The 15591-nt window shown below is 40.7% G+C and overlaps 1 protein-coding gene across 7 annotated transcripts in view; it reads left to right on the forward strand.

Moving 5' to 3' along the window:
• The window catches only part of mdga1 (MAM domain containing glycosylphosphatidylinositol anchor 1), a 96447-nt gene that overhangs the window by 35147 nt on the left and 45709 nt on the right, over positions 1-15591 (forward strand). For all 7 annotated transcript variants that reach the window (XM_088370950.1, XM_088370949.1, XM_088370951.1 and 4 more), the window contains one exon: positions 7822-7996. In XM_088370950.1, coding sequence (XP_088227076.1) covers positions 7822-7996 — 175 coding nt within the window. The remainder of the gene's footprint in view (positions 1-7821; positions 7997-15591) is intronic.

The following is a 15591-nucleotide window of genomic DNA, read 5'->3' on the forward strand; positions in this document are numbered from 1 at the left end:
TAACTAAACGTTCTAGTCGCACTCGGCAACCTCTTGGTATACACACACATGCACACACACACTGAGACACTCACTCACATCACCTCTTCAAGAACACAATAGGACAGTAAATGGCTTTTCTGAAAGTGATTCCTAGCCACTTTATTATTTATTCATGGGTCTGCTGGTCACTGCAACCTTGAGCTGTGGCGCTAACCATAAAAGAGTGAAGTGGCGAGGCAGAGGAGGTTTGGAATGTGGGTTTGGATTTCCATCCTTGAGGGGTGAGTGGAGGGCGATCGATGGCGAGGACGAGGGCGGGCTGATCGGGTGGCAGCGTGAGGCTACGCGGCTGCTGAGTGGCCACATGACACAGACAAGGTCACAAGCTTGACCTTTGACTGGATGCTGGGGCGGACAAAAAGATGATGAGGCATGGAGATAATAACAGTTGACATTAAAGAGGCTTTCACAAGACTGAGGGATAAAGTTTTGGAACTGAGTGCTAATATTGACGAATTCCGACCCGCTCCATGTAGTATACTGCCCCCTGTTGGCCAAGGCTCAAACACAAAGAGGAGCAGCACTATGTCGATTGAGTTGAGGGATAAATATGATAGTGATTAATGTTTTACTTGATGATGTCCAAGTAAAATCACAAAAGCTTTTACCAGTCAATCCGTTCTTCTTATTTGGCACAATGCATATTTTTCTGTGATTTCAGACTCCTGTGGATTATGTTGGCGAGAGGAAATTGTGTCCCATCTCTCATGTTTCTAGAAAAAAAAGCATCATCATTGTGTCGCATTTATCCTATTAGTTTAATTAAAGTGAATGACCTGCTGATGTGTTACAATGATGTCATGCTATTTTTGTAGCAAAGGAAGCTATCACCAGGCCAAAGTGGAAATGCAAGCCTGGTCAGAATTCATTGATCTGAACCTAACTGAACCAGACTCCTTAGCGGCTATGCAGACGCAAAGCTATAATTAACAAGTTTTAAAAGACTTAAGTGCTTGTGATGAATCATGCACAGTGTAAAGGACTAATAAGCCGGGGGAAGGAGCCAAGTTGAGAAGGTGGGCTGGCAAAAGAAAATTCCAAATATGTTCGCCATTACGTGTTCAACCTCATTTATTTCAAACTCGTGAACTGGGAAACATACAATTGTGACGTCAATGGAAAAAAAAAAAAAAAAGGTCTGCCAGGGTTCTGTGTTTCCAAGAGAAATAATAAGCAGCAGGCCAAGGTGGAACATCTGCTGCATGTTTCGGACACAAAAAGCTTGTTCACAATTGCTCGGGATTTATTTGCGAGAGTTCACCATTATTGAGCTTAAATGGACCCATTTAGTTTTGTGGACAAAGTGTTTTTTCCTCAGTGAATTACACAAAGTCTGCCTCTTGTTTGTCTTCTTTTAGGAACTTTACATTTGCTTGGAGTTTAGTTCATATCTTTCAACTCGGTGACCAATGCTGTTCTTACATGCTTTGTTCCAAGTATGATTATGAAATATATGTTAAAAGTATGACACCAGTTGCCATGCTAGTCGATAGACCTTGTGAACTCTACTATTCCGACTTCATAATCTCCACAATCTATATTTTTTCCCATCAATTTTGATCTCTAACGCCGTGAGATGCAGTTATTATTCATTTTCTTCAAGCTTCCAGTCTCTGTATTATTATTATAGGGGAATTTTAAAAGATAAAATTTGCACTGCATCTACTTTATAAATATACTTTTTTTTTTAAATGTCACACTTCATGTTGAATTGACAGATAGCGAGCACAACTTCTTAAAATGTGTTGGTGAAGGTGTTAAAGAATGAGTTGCACCGCCTTGGCAACTCCATCGCTAACTGCTTGATACACAGAGAGGCAAAAATAAAATCAAGTTGATTTTGAAGCAATAAAAATCAATGATTAAGTGAAAAAACATCACCACAAATGCAAGAAAGTTGGCTACCGTGGTAATGCACTTTGCACAGAGGGCTCTCTAAGGTTAAAATAAAGATGCTGTATGAATGTTGATGCTTCAAAGTTAAAAAAAAAAAAAGGGCTTTTTTGTAGGAGGTACATTGAGGCCAAACATGAATGGCATTTTAAAATTACAGAAAGTCTCCATTGTTGAAAAAGTGCATTCACAAGCTGTCAACTTTGTCTGCCCATCCATCCATTCAAATATCTGGCATATTTACAAATACAAAGAAAATTAAATTGTAACAATAAATCGTAATAATTGCAATTTAATTCAAGTTGGCAATCTGCTGTAAAGACATTCCACCATCCTTAAAACCTGATGATTCCACTGCTTCCTGTAATGTTATCACAGCTTGGGAATCATATTACTCTGGCGAAATGACCAATGCAGTCATTCATATCGTATGACAAGGTTAAAGAGAAGGAAGGCGTGTTCAATATCAATGAGTCAGTTTTATTGAGCGCTGTGCAGCCCCACCTCTACTCCTACATGGCAAAGTTGTATTACTCTCTTTAAAAGATGGATTTGAGAGTATATGCATTTATCATTTCATAAATCCCCCCCTTGGTAAGGTTCAAGCTGATCTTGGACCAATCAGCATCCTCTAGAAACACAGCGATAGATAGATAGATAGATAGATAGATAGATAGATAGATAGATAGATAGATAGATAGATAGATAGATAGATAGATAGATAGATAGATAGATAGATAGATAGATAGATACTTTCACTGGCCTTGATTGAAGTCCAGTTTGGCCACTCCCACAGTGGTGCACACCTCCCTTTTGTAGATCTCCTGACCCCTCGCTCAACTCTAACCCGCCGCCACTGAGAATTTATACGGAGAATTGAACCCTCCTTTGTCTCTCATCTTCATCAACAACCACCTGAACATGTATCCGCTGAATCCACAACTCTTCATTCATTCAATGCAATTTATTGCCGTATATCTTCGACTACTTGCGATTGTGTTCATTTGCCGCTCTCATACTTCACTCAGAGAAGATTATGCAGCCTCTGTGCTTTCATACAGTCTGTGCATTTCTGAGGCTCTGTGTGTGTGTTTCTGTATCTGTGTGTGGTTGTGCGCTGGCGCCAAGTAGTATTCCCTGATAACAGGATTACCATCTTAAGCCTATTCACGGTGAGTGAGCCAGCTGGATGGATAAAGCAGTGTATCGTTGACTCCGCTGGCGTTACATCAACAAATGCATAAAAAGAAGGAGTAGACAACGAGCATAGCAAAGCTCATCATGGGTTAGTGAGGGGGAGGAAAAAGGATTACAAACTTTTTAACACACAAAAGAAACCACAGTGCTACTGAGGGAAAGATGTCAGACAAGGAACATATTCAAGTCTCACATTGCTTAATTTCAAATGTTACGTAACACTGAACATATGCATGAAAAGTCGACTGGTACTTTGAAAGATGTCAGACAAGGAACACATTCAAGTCTCACATTGCTTAATTTCAAATGTTACATAACACTGAACATGTGCATGAAAAGTCGACAGAGGTGACTCCAAAAAAACCCCAGACAAACTGGAAATTGGATGCACATTAAGATAAGGAATCGACTGGTCAGCTGTAGATTTGCTTTTTGATCCTGGTTTTGATCCATTATTTGTTCTGGATAGCAATTAATTGCAAAGCTGCCAGATTATCGACTTTTAATTACACTGTCAGATATGTAAATACAGTATCTAATCCGATTAAATGATGATCAAGCCTTTCGACCCCTGTGGACGCCTTTGACTTTGTGGATATACCCTTGACTTGTATAATACCTTGCATGGAAGCAAGGACCATGTCAGCATTGTAATGGGGCAAATATGAGTTTTTTAGTTGATGTGTCTGGGAAATTTCCTGTCTGATGGACTGATGGCTGTTTTGTAACTTTGAGCCTTAACAATGTTATGTTCCAAAATACACTTTTTTGCAACAACCTTTTAATGGGAAAAAACATTTCAGTATTTCAGTATCTTTTTTTGTTTTGTGATGCCTCAAACTGTAAAAAACATGACTGAGAAAGGCCTTTTGAAGGTCAGATAAAAATTTAATTATAGCTCTACAACTAAGAAACCCGTTATGACCCCATCGCTGAATCACTGGATGACTCGAGTGTGGCTTGAAATAATGTTGACAGTTTTTGTGACACTGATTATGACACACCCTCTGTTTACACAACAAACTCTGTTAGACTAAAATTGTTGGCATTTTTTCTCCCTTATGGCCGACAATCTGAGATTCTCCAAAATGTTACCTTCTACTCAAAACCAAAGTGATGGATCTGTTGCAAGGGTTCGTTAGTGGTAATTAGTGGTTCAAAATGTTTTACAGAAAATACCCTCTTCCACATCGACCCTTTGAAAATCATACTTGACGAATAGATTCGTTGATGGCAGTAAAAATTTGGATTCCATCGGAGAAATATAAACATTCACGGCAGTGAATGAGCTGAACAAGCACTTGTACGAGAAAGCGCGAAAGCCCCTAACGACAGCTACACTGCAGCAAACATCAATAGTCCTTTCGACTTTTTTTTTTGAGTGAGAATTTCCAAGTCATTGACACAGCTAGCAAGTGATGTCAAAGCCATGTTTGCTTTCCTTTTCTGCACTCCAGTCAATGCAGTTCATTGCTTAAGCCTCTGGTGTTGTTTAGTTGTGCTGACAGCTTACACTTTAGACAGCGGGCCAAAGAAGTCTGACAGCAGCTGGGTGAAATCTGCTGGATCCTGTTGTGATGTGTCACTCTGATGAGAGAAACGAGCGGCTCTCAGACAGATCAGCAGGCAAGAAGCTGTGTGTGTGTGTTTTTCGGAGCATGGCCAGAAAGATATTTTTACATGTAAGGACAGAATGTCACAGGGATTCAGAGATTGAGATAGACATCTAAAGATGATAAAAGGTACATTTCAGAGGCTAATACGGACGAATAAAATGAAATATGAGAAGCCATACTTATGTGCAGACTAGGGGTGTCCAAACTTTTTGCTCCATAGGCCACATACAGAAAAAATGAAAGATGTATGGGCCACTGTGACATTCTTTGTTCAACATCAAGCAATTATAATCCATAGTTTATAAGAGCTACCCAGAATAAACGGACATCTTTAAAGCTGTGTTTACTCGAGGACCGTGATAAATCATGAATGTGCATATGTTCACATATCTACCTTGACAAAAAAAGTGAAGAAAAAAAATATTGATTTCATATCTTACAAGCTATGTTGTCAGTTAGAATAGCGCATATAAAGTCTGCCCACTATGCATCATGTGAAATATTATGGTTGCTCTTCAAATGTACATTATTCAACGTACTGCCAGTAATGACCGCACAAAATATGACCGCTAATGGGAATTTTACATGCCTGCTGCTTTAATGTATTTCTTATAGGAGCACTCTGATTGTGGCCATAATGGAGCCACTTTCCCATAAAAACAGTCACACCCTCAAAATGAAAACGAATACTGACACTACTGTTTTCTCCGAACTCCAGAATGGATTCCTCTCACTATCTTCGACTTGAATTAGGGAAAATAAAAAATAATCACAATAATTAAGGTGAGAAGCTCAGTCATCCGGGAGAGACTCGGAGTAGAGCTGCTGCTCCTCCATTTTGAGAGGAGCCAGATGAGGTGGCTCGGGCATCTCATCAGGATGCCTCCTGGACGCCTCCCTGGGGAAGTGTTCCGGGCATGTCCCACCGGTAGGAGACCCCGGGGACGACCCAGGATGCGCTGGAGAGACTATGTCTCTCAGCTGGGAACGCCTTGGGATCCCCTGGGATGAGCTAGATGAAGTGGCTGGGGAGAGGGAAGTCTGGGAGTCCCTCTTAAAGCTGCTGCCCCCACAACCTGACCCCGGATAAGCGGAAGAAGATGGATGGATGGATGAAAAAATAATCACACAGAGCCAGGTTGGCTGTGTCAGGATGTTGCTCTAGCAGAGTGAGGTTCTTCTGAGCCTGGAAGTGGCGGTTTTTATGAGGACGCGGGTTGTTGTGGTAAAGTAGCTCAGAGTTATCCTGCCAAAATGAACAGAATGAAGCAAGGATGTCTTAATTCAGACTGGCACCCAAATGTTGTAATACACAAAGTATTCCCTCATTTCTGCAGCTTCTGATGTTCTGACATTTTGAAATTGAAACATATCTACAAGTGACAGCATGACACAGCTGAACTCAAACTGCATTTTATGTCAAGTCATTTCCCAGGGGAAATGCACGACATCCTAAAAGAAAAAAAAGGGGGGCGGCTCTCAACAAATGTAAATGTGGTTGTCTATCGGAATGTGCGGCATTCAAATGAAATGTATTTCAAGTCAAGATCTAATACGAAGTGAGAGTTGGACTTTGCTGTAAAAGAAGACTTTGGAAGAAAGAAGCTGCCAGACATTGAAGAGATGAAGGTGGGGTGGGGGGGGGGGGGGGGGGGGGGGGGGGGGGGAGCATTGGAAGATATCCACACAGCTCCATCCTCAAGAGACTTGCACGCACACACACGCGCATGCACACACTGAAGAAAGCAAGTAAGGAACGCACGTGCAGGTGATGGCATTCAGCTGCCGGTGTCACAGGCTGACAAAATCTCCCCTCTCGGCTGCCTGTCATCTGCATCACATTCAAGATCTCTTTTATTCACATTATCACCTTACCACTCGGCTGTATTTTCACTTCATCCACCTCCCCAGTGAAGGAACTCGCAGCACCTTTTTCTCTCCCCGTCACACAGCTGACAGCCGCGTTTTTTAGATACTACAGTCGAGCACGCTTTTTGATTCCTGCTCTTTCTTGCACGTACACACAAAAAAGATCTCCGACACACATACACGCAGGCCCTTTCGCTTAAAAGACCTCCACTACATAATAGACTCATTGTCTACGTCTTCCATGTACTATATTATTTAATCCTTGTTTTTTTTCATTCATTAATTTACGTCTGGCTTGTTGACAACTCTCCTCACTTTGGTGGTGTCAAATTTAAAATGTTTATTTTACTTGAACACTTTGCCTTTCACAAAGCTACACACTTGCACACTCAGGGTAAATGACAAGTGGAGTCAGCAAAGCATGGCCAGGCAGAGTTTGGGTCATTGCTCACCTTGACCAGTTTGATCAATGGCAGAGTGCCTGATCTAAATCCCTCCTACAAACAGAGCTGAATAAACAGACACACAGCGTTTGCATGGGCCCCTGATAATCCACTAATCCATATGGCACAAGTTTTTTAAACACACACACACACACACACACACACACACACACACACACACACACACACACACACACACACACACACACACACACACACACACACACACACACACACACACACACACACACACACACACACTGTACATGCAGTGACTTTTACCCATTATCCTCTTTGACCTCCTCAACAGAACATGGTTGATAGCCACGGAGGTTGATAACTGATAGAGGGGTTAATAGGAATTAATGGGATGCGCACACACACAAAAACACACAGTAAGAATCAAAGTCATGCAGTCTGAGTTTACAGGCTGTCGTGTATCTGAGTGTATGTTTGTGCAGTGGATTAGTGGAAGGAATGCTTCGTTTCTCCTCATGGCGTAATTCGAGCGTGAAAAGCCTTTTAGAGTTGGTCTCCAACGCTGAATGGTCCCAGATGAGCGTCATGGACGCCACAAGTGCTGCAGCGCTTAGTGTCACTCACTGTGTCCATGATTTCATCTCTACAAGTCACACAAACTAATAATTTCATATTGATCCCGCCTGTTTTTGTATCACTAGATTGTGTTGACATGACTTCCTGCTCATCTCGTCCAGGTTGGAGTGACAATGCCTAAACAGGTCTTCTATTCTTCTCCTCAGGTACGATGGACGAAGACAGCCGGCAGCGCCTCCGATAAATTCCAGGAGACGTCCATCTACAATGAGACGTTGCGCATCGAAGGCATCCAGAGGGTGCAGGGGGGTCGCTACTACTGCAAAGCCGACAACGGGGTGGGGGTGGCTGCCATCAAGTCCATCCGTGTAGATGTGCAGTGTAAGTAAATGAGGAGGAGCAGCACTCCTTCCACATGTAGCTGACTCACACTCGAGCCATTCCCACGGACGAAGGAAGCCAGGGACCATATGATGGGGCGATTGAGGGAAGAGAGAGATGAAAGACAGATTGAGGAGATTTCAGGTGGGAATGGCTTCCAGGAGTATCTGATGACTTACGCTGGAGGGGATGAAAAGCACAGCTGGTGCATTGAAGGGCAGATTCATCGAGTAAGTAGAACTTTGGTATCTGGGAGTGAAGATAAGAAGATGCAACAAAGTACAAAAATATATATATACTTACGAGTAAAGTGCAGAGATAATGCAGGTGTGTGGTCCTTCAATTGGATTTAATCCCCTCTGGAAAAAAGTCTCAGATGCTCCTGGGTGAAAAGTGAAGTCAGCTGGACTTTCTGAAAGCTTTACAACAGTTAGTCCGAGTAGTACGGGCTCCCTAACCCAATGCTTCTCTGGTCACTCTCATCACTCAAAATGTTCCAAGTCATTAGACTTGAAAGTACCTGCTGCAGTCAATTCTTATTGAAGAGAAAGTTCTTCTTTGAAAAGTAATTTGAACTGTAGTCTATTACAGTAAGTCAGAGTTTTATTGTTTGAAAGGTGCAATCTTTTACAATAAAACATCTCCTTCTGCCCAGACACTAATAATTACGAGACGAGTAATTTCCCAGAGTGACACTAGCCACATCCTGGTTGTAGACGTACTGCTAACAAATGGGGGAGAAAGAAAGAAGAAAGACTTATAGTGAGAATTATTTCAATACAAGTTGAGGGCAATACTGTATTGTATGTACCAAATGGTTTGGCTGAGCTTTAATAGGCTCGGGACTTTTTTTTTATATTCATTGTGTGTCTTTAGTGGACGAGCTTATTTAAGTTCTGACATCTCTCTTAGATCATAAATGGTTAGATAACATGAGGTCATATTACTGTAATATGTGATCAAATCACCACAAATATGTTCTTATAGACCAGTGGTGTTAAACTTGTTTTTGTCACGGGCTGCTTTGTAGTCATAATTTCCCTCGGAGGGGCATTAAGACTGTCAATATGGTATAGGCTACCTAACAAACTGATTAATAACTAGTTTTGAAATCAGAGACTAGTTAAAACTGTTCAAACAGTTTAAAAAGGTGAACGGTAATAAGAAATTGCTCGCAATATCTATGTTTAAAAAGTGAAGAGAATTTGTAATTGTAATAATGACAAAGTTGATTCAAAATATTTCTTTGGGGGCCACATAAAATGATGTGGCGGGCCGTATCTGGCCCCCGTACCTTGAGTTTGACACCTATGTTCTAAGCTATGTTCTCTGGTGATGGTCATTAAACCCATCACATGGCTAAATGAGAACATTCTAAATTCATGCTAACGTGACCACTGAGAAGCCTTGTCGTGTCATAGGGGCCCCGTGCTGCTGTTGCTTGTGTCACTGCCCCACTGTCCCCGTGAGCCAGGAGCCAGGTCATGGCCATTTGCCGTACACCCTTTCACACACACACAACAACGAGCAGTCCCACACACTCGTATCTCCACTTGCATGCTTATTTCCCAGCAGGCTTAAAATCCTTATTAATTCACTCCAGGCATACGTTGCCCCAAACAGTTCCTTCCATCATTGATCCAATCCTTTAAATGGCCATTTTAAAGCCTGATTTTCCAAGGGCTTATAAGACAAAAAAAAAATCAATTCCGTGTAGTACATTTACTAAATTCATCTTGCCTTCAGTCCTGTTGTGTGCGCAGTCCTCAATAGCATTTCACAGACCCTTACCATTAAACCTCTTAAACCAAACAATTTAACCTTCACACTCTCACCCAGCCACACACACAGAGATTTATCGTTCATCCACTCCCCTTACCTTAATGAGGGCCCCCTCCTTCCGTGCCTCTCCCCATGGCACCCCTCAACTGGGGAGCTGGTAATTGCTGGGGTGTCTGCCGGCTTGTATCGTCGGCCTAGAAGCGACGGGACTTCTGTGAGGCTAACCAGCTCTGACGGCCAAAGCTTGTTCAATTACCCATCCCCCAAACGCAGGGGTCAGAAGCAATTCTAGCGAGCCACTTCCTACTTGGCGGTGGAGCTAAAGCGATGTAACAATTAGCAATGGCTGCCAGGTTAATAGTAGAGATATCAGAAGAGACTGCTGCCAGTGATTCGGAGAAGGCACATAAAAGACACTTTCAATGGCATTAAGAGCAGTTAATGGAAAAAAAAACAACCAGGTGGAGGGCAAATTATGGCAATTTTCATCTACAAATAACAAAATAGACATCATATTGTCAACTCATTCCAATGTCACGGTTTTTTTCAAGGAACTGAGCTACAACACAATTTCACACAGTTAAAATTTTTACAGCCTTCACACAAGATGAAAAATGCACTTGGATTTTGAAAGGTTGCAAGCAGACTGAATGGCAGATGGAACTACAAAAGAAAAGAGGAAAAATGAGCGAGAAATTCAAGACTGGAAAAAAATACTGCAGTCGTCCGAGAGGGAACATACTCAAAGCTAAACTAATCAGTTGTTTTCAGAAGGCTTGTCACATTTGTCCTTTTTGTCACCAACCTAACATTTATTCATTTCACGCTATGCTCAATCACTAGTTTTGTCCCCCAAAAAATGTATTTCATCTGCCAGTCACAGAATCCATTCATAAAAACTTCCGTCACGTCACTTCAGCCAACCAGCAACCCCTAACTGCAAACACTCGCCCTAGTTCTCTTTAGATTCCCATCACAGACTCTTATCAACCAGATGACCGATGACCTGGAACCCTAACGACTGAGACAGTGGGGCAGTGTGCAGGCGAGGGTTAACTACAAGTAGCCTCTACTGATGGGATGGACTTGGTTCAGAGACCCAACCGATGATACATATTTAATCTGAAAAGAGAAATATTATGTAATTATATGGGGGAGGGGCAGAATGAAGGGTCGATGTCCTTCGCTGGCTATTCTTCTCCGGACAGCACCAGGTAAGTGGCAGTCTCCACGGGTCAATGCTTTTGAATACAGTCATTAATAGTGATGATGACAAAATGGATTCCCATTATGTCGCATGACTGACTTATGACAGCGTTGATGAAGCTGATGATATGTCCCAAATGCCTCCTTAGCGAGCCTCTATTTATTGCCGTCAATCCAGACATGATATTTAGTCATGTAGAGAGTTTTAATTGAATATCATCTGCATGACATTGAATATGACGACAGCCCACTCAACGATGAAATACGACATACGATGCTTGAGTAAACGATTAGGAGCGAGGCTATAAGGTGTTGATCGAAGTGCATCCGCTAGTGGGAAAATTGACAATTTTGACACAAACTTAATGATTTGTGTCAGAACTTGCTGGATGGTGATAGTCATGTAGAATAACAGCTTGTGGTTCTTAGCAACCTGTCGATAATTCACTGGGAAATTGGATGGTAAAAATCAGTATGGTCGCTCGCTTTTTGTCCTGGTGATTCATTGGTCATGATTAGATAAAATGTTTTTCTTTTTTATTCATGAAACTGATCTTTGACATTAATTATCATGCACAATTTTCATTTGTGCAGTCTTGGTTGTCCCCATGCGGTCATTAAACTTGATGGCGCTTATTCAAGTGGGACCTGATGTACTCCTTTTGAAGAAGGTCTGAGTCAGATTTTGCATTTCTTTCTCTTGTCGTCTTACTGAAGGGACACTTTGCATTTACAGTTTTATTTTTTTAGCTGAGTGGTAACCTTGATTTACAAATGCCCCCATTGTCTATATTTGTGGAGTTTTGAGTCATCAGTGTTTTTTTTTCGTTTTTTTTTTTTGCAATATGTGGAAAAGCAAAACACATTGAAAATGGCCAACTGGAGCTGGAGTCTCCTGAGGTCACTCACTAAGTCATGCCCACCTAAAAACAACAAATAGTTATTTTTTTGGGGGGGGTTGGGTTGCAACAGATTAATGGTGTTTGAATTTATTTTAATGAGAAACATTGTTAGACTATATGGGTAAATAGACAATCTTTGTCACGGAACGAATAAAATCAAAGTCAAGGTCGCGCTGTAAAAAAAAAAAAAAAAAAAGACTAAAACACGCAAACCTTCCACATGATTGTGTAAACATACTCCAGTGAGTTTGTGTAACCTTGGCATGACTCCACACCTGGCTCGTCCTTACAACTCGTATGCTTGAGAGGACGCATGCAAGGAGGCTGAAACCCACAAGGGCTACCTTGTGACGCTAGTATCTTCTCCGCCGGGCCTTTGGACATGCCCTAGCTGGAGCATGAAGAACACAAACTGACACGAAGCAGGAAGACTTTTTTGTGTGAAAAATGGAAGAACCTCTGGAAAGATAGCGTGACCTTTTGACAGATTAGAAGTTAAAAAGGTGATTCATTGTTCCAAGACGCATGGAAACTCACTTCCCATTGCTCTTCATCTCAGTCATGTTTTTTGATTTGTTTTTTAACTTGTTCTTTGAAGCGGTGAATTGTCCTCTTGCTCTTTGTGCAATGTTTTATTCGAGATTCGATTGATTTTCCTCAGTTTGCACTTTACAAAGTGATTTGTGTGCGTTGCAAAATGCCTTGTCTCATTGGGATCTCTCTCCTCTACTTTCCTCTGTTTTTCGTCTTTTTAATGGTACTTTGTTGGACACTTCTGTGCCAGTTTTAACTTTTTAATATTGAGGCTCATCTGTGTCTTGTTAAGGATTAAATACTTAGACTCCCTGTTCAGTGCCCCTGCTTTGTGTTTTAACAGATTATTGTGCAATTGTTGCAGTGTGCTTTGTTCATTTGTATATTTTGTCATTTTAAATCATTACTCGTGTCTCTTCATTTAAATTTTCTTCTTGGGACGAGTCTGCTTAGGATTGGCTTGATTCTGATGGCTGCTGCTGTCTACCTATTTGTCATATAGGAGACGTCGTACTGTATATACACATGCAAAAGTAAAGATTAGTTTACAAAAATACTTTTTCAGGTTGCAATTAATTGCCACAGGGCCACTATCTTCAAACATAATGCGTTTGTATTGTTAATTAAGGAATTAACCCAATAGTGTACCTTTAGTGTAGCAACCGTGGTGCTGATTTGGAACTTGTGTATTTTATAACTATTCTTCGTCTTTGGTTGTACTGATGAAACGGCCTACACACGTGACAAGGATGGCCTATTCAAAAGACAGACTCAAGTTCAAGTGTGTGACCAAAATGTAAATTCATTCCCATGTCACTGTTTTCTCCATCAGGGGGAAATGTCTTGATGCTACATTGGGTGCGATATTGTTGGTAATGTGCAAACGTCCCGGGGCTTTTCACACTAGCACACACTGCTGTGTTTTGGCCAGAAGGTGTGCAGCATCACAAAGTGTGAATAAACAACCGCACAGCTATTGCCAAGGACAGCAAAACTCCTGTTTTATCTTTTGTAACATCGACATAAAGGGGAATCAATGTTCCATACGTGACTTGCTTCAACATAAGGGAACAACAACAACAACAAAAAACTCATGTTGAGGACGAATTTCTATATACAGCACATGATGTCTGGCCTTTAAAAAACATAACGTCCGAGGTACTGTATTAATGTTATGTTCGGTTGAGAGATTCAGCTGCCTGTCACGATGAAGTTCGAGCTAGATAGTTGATTAACGATCAAGCCACTGACTTACATTTTTACAAAATCACAAAAGCTGGAAAAACGGCATGAAATTGCTAAAGTAGCTCGTGTATATATATATATATATATATATATATATATGTGTGTGTGTATATATATATATATATATATATATATATATATATATATATATATATATATATATGCATGCAGTACCTGAATTTGTAAATTAGCCAGGTTCTTTGTTTTCTCCATCTCTCAATTGTGTTGTCATTTTTTTCAGCACTCCTGCATTCGTTTCACCTCTGCTCAAATATGCTAATTAAATGATCAGACTAAATGGAAAATACACGACATACTCGCAAATGATATTATAACTGCAGAGTGGATAGAAGATGAGCAGAACTGTGGTAATTTTCACCTTCATGGCTGACAGATTATCATGCCATTGTCAACTGTTGGAAATTAAAGTGACAGAACACTAACGTGGATTTAATTTGCAATCGCTTATATTGGATGACTGCATTTTGTTTATAGACTTGCTTAAGTTTCAATTAAGAAAGAAGATTTTACAGCTCAGTTTAGACTGACATGGTTATATCAGCTCATCAATATGGACCTGCCGTCAAAGAAAGATATTGCAAGGAAGGGAATATGTCACTCTTTCTATCAAGTTTAATTTAGTCCTGTACTGTCACTTTTCGTCCTGGTTTTTCTAACTTAACCAAGCAAAAATGTATTCCATAGATATGGCGAGGCGCTCGATATGAAAAGGTACGCCAGCTATTGTCCTTTTCCTCATGAATACATCTGTTTTTGATTAAGTTCATCTTTGATATTTAAGCTCAGTCGGATGAAACGTCTGGCGGGGCATTTCCTTCTCGCGTGACATTCATCTTTAATGTCTCGTTGCTTTATCTGCTTCAAGAGAATATGAATAAACGTGCGTACTGTGTTAAAATCACTACATTTATTCCAAAGGACTATATTATGTTTTCTTGAGTTTTAATAACGCTTCTTCGGCTTGTCTACTCATATTTTGTGTTTTGCTTAAAAGTAAAAAACACCAGTGCTCACTTACTTTTGAACACATTTGCTTCTTTTTTCTTTAAATTGTTGCTCCGGACAAAGGGACACTATAGTGTCTCACATTTGCGTTAACTTGATTTTGTTGCCATTATTCCGAACAATGCTAATAAACAAATGTATTCGATTTAAAGTGTTTATACTGAGTGCAAAGATTAAATAGAACCTAGCCAGAGATTGGATGAAGCGCATTTAAAAGCCTTAAAGGAAATTGCAGGATGTGAAAAATAGCTGGTATAAAAGCACTCATGATGTGTAGCACTGTAAATGGAGCACGCATGCAGAAACAATTGTCTGGACTCAAATGGTCTTTTAATGAACCGGCTGTCGGAATGCATCTGTGTAATGATCACAGGCTTATCGCGCTTTTCTTTACCTGAGCTCTCTGCACTTTGTCTTATCGAATAGATGTGAGTGCTTTCTTCGGGGGTGGCCTTTTGTCCTCGAGCCTCTGTGGTTTTTCTTTTTAGTGGCCGGCGTTCCGTAAGGCCGCCTGTCAAAATAGTTGACGTATAAAACCACCTCAGGTCAAATACAAACCTTTGTGGGATGCTACTTTTGAAATACAGTTGGAAGGAGAAATAAATGGTTGCGGTATTTTTGTTTTATTTTTAATTGTTCAGCTAAGGCACATATTTATTTACTAAAGAAATGACTTTGCTTTATTAGTTTAGTTTGTGTCCTTCAGAGTGCGCTGGAAACTTTCCTCCCAGGGATTTCTGGCAGTTTGACAAGAATGCATCATCGATTTATTTTTGCCTTCAGCATGACTTCTTGTCGTCATAAAGATGTTAAATCAGGGGCTGATTTTGAAATCAAAAATGCTCACCAGTGCTTTTCATACATACAAAAGAAACAATCTCACTTATTTCAGACGCTGAT

This window comes from Syngnathus floridae, chromosome 3, assembly GCF_059516105.1.
Source record: "Syngnathus floridae isolate MCC-2025c chromosome 3, RoL_Sflo_1.0, whole genome shotgun sequence".
NCBI lineage: Eukaryota > Metazoa > Chordata > Actinopteri > Syngnathiformes > Syngnathidae > Syngnathus > Syngnathus floridae.